The sequence below is a fragment of the Empidonax traillii genome, unplaced genomic scaffold, assembly GCF_003031625.1.
Source record: "Empidonax traillii isolate 1590-97213 ecotype Southwest subspecies unplaced genomic scaffold, ASM303162v1 scaffold60:size2069287, whole genome shotgun sequence".
NCBI lineage: Eukaryota > Metazoa > Chordata > Aves > Passeriformes > Tyrannidae > Empidonax > Empidonax traillii.
In genome coordinates this window covers 316154-324664 of record NW_020955253.1, presented here as the reverse complement: position 1 = coordinate 324664, position 8511 = coordinate 316154, and the positions used below count along the sequence as shown (strand labels likewise).

Sequence of the window (8511 nt, the reverse complement as noted above, 5' to 3'; positions counted from 1 at the left end):
TAAGAGGATCAACTCCATCTCCGCCAGTGGAGCAAAAGAGGAGGAAAAAAATAAAAGGCCCAGCATTTGCTATTCAGAGTTTAGTTAATTTGGATGATAACGGTTAGTGTTTAATCCCATTGTACGAGAATGAATATACCGAAACCTACAAGGCTCCTGGAAGAATAATACGGCCGGCGGCACGGCACGCAGGGGTGCCCGGGCGGAAAGCCGGCCCGGCCCGCTCCGCCCCGCCGGTCGGGGGAGACGCGCCCCGGGGCCACCGCAGAACCTCCTCCCGCGGAGCCCTCAGCGCTCCTGACCGGCTCGGGGAGGCTGCGGACCGGCCTGGGGTGCGGCGTGAGGGCCGGCACCGCGCCTTTCCCCCGTCCGCCTCTGGGGAAGCGAACGGGCGAGAGCGGCAGTGCCGCCAGCCGTGCCCACACGGAGAGATGCCGTGGGGATGATTCTCCCATTTTAAATCGCAAGGGGGGAACGGGTGGAAAAACGCGGGACACGGGAGGAGATGTGGAGGTATCCGAAAGAACAGCTCCCCGAGCTCACAGGGCGGGGATGTCGCCGTCTCCGCAGTCCTGCCCCGGGCTCGGCGGCGTCACCCGGGAGGGCAGAACCGGGCGCCGGGCGGCCCCGCCGCCGGCCCGGCAGCCCTCGGGTCCTTCCCTTGCCCTCGGGGGCCGCGGCGCCCCGCGGCAGCGCCGGGCCGGGAGGTGACGGCAGGGCCGGGGGGGGACACGGGCGGGCGGCCCCGGGCCGGTGCCGGGCTCGGAGGCGCACCGCCGGCCGTGGAGAGCCCCGGGGGGGCCGCGCCCGCCGCCGCGCTGTCCGGGAGGGCGGCGGGCGGCGGGGGCGGGCGGCCCCCCCGGCGCGGCGGGGCGGCCCCGGCGGGGGCGGTGCGGGGCGGTGCGGGGCGATGCGGGGCGGGCCGGGGGCTCGGTGCGCTCGCCAGGCGAGGAGCGCGGCTGCCCGGGCGGAGGGCCGCGGAGAGGAAAGCTAACAATGCTGTGAAAATATGTTTGCAGAAAATAGACAATTGTTGGATTAAACGTATTCAAGTATGAAATAATGCCTTTTTGTGTAAAAAACCTCAGCAATGTGAGCGTACAAAAGTTCCCCTGTGGCAGTTACTTGCTCCCTTTGTGAGCTTTGCGCTCCGGCGTCTCCACTTGGCGCGTTTAACTCGGAGCCCCCCTTTAAACGCGATTGTTTCTTTCTTTTTAATGACATTTACCGGATCAAAACATGCTGTTAATTCGATCAGAAAGCTTTACCCTGCTTAACAATGCCACAATAATTTCTCCTGAAGTTTGTTAAATTGACCAAAATTAGGCAAATGAATGGGGGTCTGTCGGCGATCCCGCTCGCAGGTGACACCGAATAATGCACTCTCGGACCAGCTGCGATCCCCTCTTTATTTGCCCCTCTTTTCTTTGACCCGCATTATTAAAATTTAGGCCCAATGAAACTATTCATACTTTTCAATGGGACATTTTCCTATAGGATAATAGGCTACAAATTGAGCCTCTCCAAAGGAGAGGGGGGGAGTAGGGGGGGTAAAACAACAACGCACAGACGCGCACACCACACAAAAAAGGAGCGTCGTGTGCCAAAGACTGGCGAGAGCCTCCCCGGGCCGGCGGAAAAAAAAAGAAAGGAGGGGTAATGGGGGGATATCGTGTGCCAGCCCCCCGGTCCCACACCTGCCGGGGTGTCCCCGGCGCATAAAGCGGTGTAAACAAAAAAATCCTCGCTGCCATCTCTTATAAAGATGGACGTGTCACCAAGTCGTGTGAGAAAAGCCTGAGAACAAACGGGGCCACTCCGTCTCCAAGGGTTCTCCCTTGAACTGGGCGGAACAGCCTATTAAGGGCTTACTTAATTACTTTAATGACTCTGGACAGGCTTTAAAATGCAGTCAGCGCTGGGGCTAAGGGGAGGGGTGTGGGGTGTCGGGGATTTGCAGGCAGGCAGGCGGGCGATGGGGCCGGGGATGCGGCGAACGGGACGCAGGGCGCGATATCGCGCCCTGCGCCCCGCTCGCCGCATCCCCGGCCCCATCTCCGCCGCTATTGTGGGATCGTCACGTGTGTCCCCGAGGTCCACGTGGGGCGACACAGCTGGGCCGCCCCCGGCTGCGTGGACGGGGGGGAGGAGGGGGGAAAAGGAAGAAGAGAGAAGAAAAAATCTCCCCTCATCCCCTCGCCCCCTTCCACCCTGATCTTTAATGCATACATTCCCCCGGCGCCGCTCCTTCCTAATCCTATGGGATCAGCGGGCCCGTGGAGGCCCCCCGGGGTCCCCCCCAAGAAGTGATGGCTTTATAAGGGGCCCGGAGGGAGCGGGGATGCAGTGCCCACCATGGCCTCCAAGCTTAAGGAGCGGAGGGTGAGTCGTCGCCCGTCTTGCGCGCACGGCTCTGCAGGGCAGTCAGGCAGACCTGGCCCCGGCTCCCTCACCGCCTTCCCCTTTGAAAAGCTCCCCCTCCCCCCCAAAAAAAACAGAAAACCTGCCCCACGCCCCCCAAAAGGTTCCTGTCCTGCCAGGACCGTCCGCACAGACGGGAGCCACCGGGGGGGCGCGGGGAGGACCCGCCGCCGAAGCATCATCCCTGCCGGGGCTGCGCCGCGCCCGGCACCGCTGCTTAGAGCGGGATGGGCAGTGGCTGGAGGGGTCGGGGCCGGGGCCCACTGTCCCGGCGAGACTAGATCCGACTGCTTTCTCCTTCTCCACTAACTCGCCCCGTATGTTTTGCAGAGGACGCCGGTTTCCCACAAAGTGATTGAGAAGCGGAGGAGGGACCGCATCAACCGCTGCCTCACCGAGCTGGGGAAGACGGTGCCCATGGCTCTGGCCAAGCAGGTAGGCGGGGGGGAGCAGCCCCTACGCCCTTCTCCCCGGTGCGCTGCGACATCCTCCCCCGATGCGGGGGGCTGGGGGTGGCCCAGCAGAGCGCAGAGCAGCCGCAAGGGAGAGGTGATGCCCACCTGCCCTGCCCGTTGCAGAGCTCGGGGAAGCTGGAGAAAGCGGAAATCCTGGAGATGACGGTGCAGTACCTGCGGGCCCTGCACTCGGCAGACTTCCCCCGCGGCCGAGAGAAGGGTAGGTGGGTGGGAGCGGCCTCCCGGGGCCCCCGCCGGGTCACTTGGGGCGTGGGGGCGGCCTTTCCCCTTCCTCCCGCGGCCAGACCCTGAGGAGCTCGGCTCCCTGCCTCTTCCTTTCCAGCAGAGCTGCTCTCCGAGTTCGCCAATTACTTCCACTACGGCTACCACGAGTGCATGAAGAACCTGGTGCACTACCTGACTACAGTGGAGAGGATGGAGACCAAAGACACTAAGTACGCCCGCATCCTGGCCTTCCTCCAGTCCAAAGCGCGCTTCGTCACGGAGCCCCTTTTTACTTCCCTGGGCTCCCTGCCGGAACCGGACTTTTCTTACCAGCTGCACCCCGGGCCCGAGTGTTCCGGGCACGGTCACAGCCCCGCCGAGGCCGTGCTCCAGCCGCCCTCGGGGGGGCCATTTCCCTGGCACGGCACTGCCCGCAGCCCCTCCCTGCCCTATCACCTGCCCAGCGCCGCCGTGCCCCTCGCCAGCCCCGGCCAGCAGCGCAGCACCTTCCTCTCCTCCGTGCAGGGGCTGGACCGTCACTACCTCAACCTCCTCGGCCATTCCCACCCCAACGCCTTCGGGCTGCCCCCGGGCCAGCACCCCTCCATGCTATAGAGACTCATCCCGCCTGAGAAAACGCTATTTATGACCGCGGACACTGCAGGTTACACCCGGGCGCACGGGGAGGCTGCCAGGGCAGAGGGAAATACGCTGGGATCCCGGAGGGCGAGAAGTCCCCGCCCGTCCTCTCCAGGAGCCTGGCTCTGCCCCCGCCCGTCCTCTCCAGGAGCCTGGCTCTGCCCCCGCCCGTCCTCTCCGGGGTCCTGGAGCTGTCCCCGCCCGTCCTCTCCGGGGTCCTGGAGCTGCCCCCGCCCGCTCCTCTTCCCAGCCGCGGGTGCGGTGCCTGTACAAGCGATGTCTTGGAATAAACGTTTATACTCGCTCCCCTGCTTGTTTCCGTGAGGGAGCTTCCTCGGGTGGTGGCGGGGACTCTCCCTACCCACTTAGGGCAAAAACCCCCAAGAGCGAGACGTGGTCGGCCCAGGGTGGCCGCTGCACGCACCGGCCGTGGCACTGCGGGCAGGGGGGCACGGCGTGGCAGGACTGATCTCGGTGCCGCCTGGCCTTTGTTCCCAGGTCACCGGGGGCTGAGAGGGAGTCCTGGGCTGCCCCGGAGGCGGCGGATGCTCTGCACCCCCGCGAGTCCCGCCCTTCCACGCGCCCGTGGAGGGATGCTCCGGGGGCACGTGTCCGAACGGCACCGGCATCTTCCGTGTGCTTTGCCAGCGAACTTCTCCGCGGCGCAGCTTGTTCAGAGGAGGAGGAATAAGATTGGGCAGGCGCGGGGCGGGGAGGGGAGGCTGCTGCGGAGACGCGGAGACCCGAGATTAAAACCGATGGAAGCTCCTGCGAGTGAGTCCTTCCAACCACTCCCCGAGGCCGCGGCACGGCTCCCTCCCCGTGAGGCAACTCCGGCCCCGCCTGAACCAAGCTTCCCGGGTGCCTCCACAGCCTCTGGCAGCAGGGCAGGGGGACCCCAGCCATCCCCAGCCTCCCGGCAGCCCGGGTATGCCCGGCGGGGCCGGAGTCGCCGAGGGGTAAATTAACTTATTCCATTTGGGTGGGGAGGCTTTGAGGAGATTTGACCTGGGCTGTTTGCCCAGGTCACGGAGTGGGTTGACCCGCAATTTGTAAACCAACCCGAGCTTTTATTCGGAGACAGACAAAAAGATCTTCATTACAATGAGTAAAAAGTGGAATGTGTATCTTCCATTTAACCTGTAAATACAGGAAAAGCTGCTATCCCAGATTAGTGGGGAAAAGGTCACACGGCGGAATGACATGAGGAGTCAGCCAGGGAGGAGGGAAAACCACTCGGGACATTTCCTCGGGACACCTTTAGGATGGTAAATCCAGGGGGAATCTCTCTCTTGGTCAGTGAACACAGAGCAATTTGGGATCAACCAAACACATTCAGCAGCAACAGAGAGGCTGGTGCCTATTATGAAAGCACATGTTAAATGCTCATTTTTACCAGCACTAGGTGCAGAATATGGAGAAAACACTACACGATTTTTATTCTGTGAGCATAAGCTCTTGTGATCCTGCTTTGGTACTAAAGCATTAAAGATACAGCGCTTTTTTTTCCCCTGAAAATATAAATATATTCAGCATTTTGGCCCCTGTTAACCAAATTAAACAAAACTTGCCTTTGCTAAGTAGATTTTCTGTCTGGGATTAGCAGAGGGCCACCATGGTCAAAACTAGGGTCATTTGCATATAATTTTGCAAACTCGCAGTGGTCCATGACAGTCTTTGTCTCCCCAGTGTTGCTATCCTCATTTTTTTGTTTTCTTTTTCTTTTCGTTTTCATTTAGCTGTGGAGGATAAACCTCTCTTTGACTTTAGAATTACTTTAGGATAAAAGTCTCCCTTCCCTCCACCCTTTCAGGGCTCTGAGCTCACCTCCTGGTCATGCTGACCCTGACTTTTGCCCCCCCAAATTATTTTTGCCTCTGCTAAAGTTGGCTGTACCATGCACGGGACCTGAGCTGCCTTCCAAGCTCAGATCCACACCTGTTGCCTTGCTCTGTGCCCACAGCTGGATCCACATAGGCAGTGGAACACAGAGCTCCCTCAGGACTGGCATCCCCAGTCTTTTGACAGAGGTTCATATCATTTGTCTTTATTTTATTTTACATTTCCATGTCTGTAGGGCAGACACTTTTAGCCTTTTTTCCCCTGGATTTATTTTAGCTCTGCCATGAGCATCATCTGCCAACTTTGGTGGGAGCAGGTAGGATGTCACCTGTGCTGGGCCTGTAAAGGCTGTACCTGGTCCCAGGTGGAGTGCCTGTCTGGCCTGGTGATGCTCATCATCTGACACAGCAGTGCCATTTACTGATGTCTGGCAGCAGCTAGCACAGCATTTTGTTCCTGAAAATAAACTAATTCCCAAAGCCCTCAAAGTACTAATTTCTCTGTTATGCACCAGCTTGGCTAATAATCCTAATGGTGAATGGCTCTGTCATGTCCTAATTATTTCTTTCAGCTAGCATCTTTCTCCTTCTTTTAAACCTTCACATCCCTTTTGACACAGTTTGCCTTGCCTTCCTTCCCTATGCCTTTCATGTCCTCTTTTTCACCTCTTCTTCTCCCTGCTATCTGAACTCCTCTCTTTTTCTCACACTTTCCATGTCCTACATGTAATTCTGCAATTTTTACCACAGAAAACAGTTGTACAGCATAGTCACATCTCAGTAATTTCTTTGTGTTGAGGGCAAATAATCATGCTGGAACAAAAGGACAGCAAACTGTGAGTTTACAGTTTTGCATCTGATACTGACTCTCAATTGTCATCTACTCAGACAGTAGAAGAGTTTATGTTGATCTTTGTAAAATTGTTTTATTGAAAACATTTATAAATCCCTATTTTATGACAAGGATTTTTTTGCACTATCATTTAAGTAAAGCATCATCAATTAGATCAAAGAGACATAAGTAGCCTATTCATAAATTCTCCATCTTAAAACTTTACGTTTTCAATAAGTAACAGACAAAAGCCTGGAAGGAAATGCTACTGTCCCACTTTTACTATTTAAATAAGTAAAAAATATTTATGGGCTTTGAGCACATATAGGACAGATCAGAACTCTTCTTTCTTCCCATGGTTTTGCACCAGTCTGAATGCATTAATCAAAGACTTGGGGGTTTTGGTGGCAGTGCCACACTGTGGAGTTTCCAGCCTTGGAAACAGAGCCCATGTCACAGAGCAAAGTCCCCAAATTCATGCCAACAGAGTAATTTTTGGGGCCTCTTAGCAATCAGGTCACTAACTGACTAGAAAAGAGTATTTTTATTGTACTTTGGGTCAGTGACCCTGCTTGCAGTGCACCACAAGCAGTTGCATCGGCACATCTATAGGGGCTGAGCCATGGGTTGGGAAGAAGCAACTGAGGAAAGGAAGAGGAACAACAGCGATGAAGTCTCTTAATCACAGATCTGTTCCAATAGTGATGCACAGAATAGCTGGCTTCCTAGTGGTATGGATATGATCCCTTTCCCATGGTTAAGATCCTCACAGTTTATAAGTCATGCTGTCCCACTGCTCCATGGATGCTGCTGTTCCTCTAAGGCACCCCAGGGTAGGCCACATGATTTGACCAGGATCATATCAGAAGTGCTTAGAAGAGCAGAGCATCTTAGGTGCCAGGGGACAATGATCACCCCAGCCAGAGCAGCTTCTTATTATGCTACCACATTCTTGGAGAGAGTTAGTGTCTTGAAGCCCAAGCATGTGTTTTTCCTTTATAAAGTGACTCAAGCATGAGGAGGAGGAAACCTGCTGTTTGCCTATGGAACAGTTTGCGTATTACACACAAGCTGCTGAAGCAGCTGCAGGTTTGTCCAGCAACCCCTTCACAAAGGCAGGCTTCTGGAAAGAAACCCTCTTGCCAACAGTTTCATATTTGCTGAGATGTAGCATCTGATCTCACAGATTTGCCTCCTGCCTTGGATGAGTCTCACATCATCATGTCTATTCCTAGAAAACTTGCCCACATGGTACGTAAAGGCTGTTTTAGGAAAAGGACACTGAATTCTCTTGAAGTGAACAAGTGATTACAGAAAGATATATAAAAAATGCATTTTAATATGTATATAAGGTTAAAGCTCTGATACCTGCCCACATACCATACTGCATACATCCAGTTTTAACTGGCATGTTAAACAAGCAAAACTCATTTTAAAAGGCGAGAAAAAGCAACACTGAGAATGACTGGGTAAACATCACATGTGAAGAAAGAGGAGTAGTTTGGAAGATTCAAACAGAATATTAAGTCCACTTCAACTTAGGAAATAGATTGTTTAACATTTATCTTCAAGCTACAGCAATTGAAATACGCAGTACGCTTCATCAGCAGTAATACAGTTAATTAGGCTGAAAAAACCACTTTTGATAACAAGAAATCTAAACTTCAGTATGTATGCTCTGAAAAGTTAAAGGTAATTAATTTAATTTTTAATATTGTAGGAACACAACACCCCCCAGTGCAGTTCTAGTCTATGTATTGATTGTGTCATTAAAAAATGAGGTCCTTCGAAAAAGCAAGTCCTTCAAGGCAACAGGGAATTCATTACAGGGTCTGTGACTCAGTTCTTATGCTTTTGATGAACACTATGAAGTTAGTTTTATCCCTGCTGAAAGCTTAACCCAGAGCATGTAGAAGGATTTACACCAGCTCACTTTGTCGTCCATTATTTAGAGAATCACAGTCTCTTGCTAGCTTTGTGGAAACCAGGCAGTGCCTGAGCTCTGAGCTCACCTTTGTCTCTTGTGAATTCCAGCAATAAATTTGTCTTTCAGTCCCATAAAGGGTGCAGGCATTTAGAGTAGGGTAAAGTCCAACTG

General features: G+C 54.6%; 1 protein-coding gene across 2 annotated transcripts; it reads left to right on the top strand.

Annotated features, from left to right (window-relative positions):
- The first annotated feature begins 2074 nt into the window (after positions 1-2074).
- On the top strand, positions 2075-3834 carry HELT (helt bHLH transcription factor). 2 transcript variants are annotated; one of them, XM_027879910.1, is made up of 4 exons: positions 2075-2382; positions 2752-2856; positions 3000-3096; positions 3223-3834. In XM_027879910.1, the coding sequence occupies exons 1-4, from the start codon at positions 2356-2358 to the stop codon at positions 3714-3716; spliced, it is 723 nt and encodes a 240-aa protein (XP_027735711.1). In that variant the 5' UTR covers positions 2075-2355; the 3' UTR covers positions 3717-3834. The 2 variants fall into 2 exon arrangements, with proteins under 2 accessions (XP_027735711.1, XP_027735710.1); XM_027879909.1 differs by having other exon boundaries at positions 3220-3834.
- The last annotated feature ends 4677 nt before the right edge of the window (positions 3835-8511 follow it).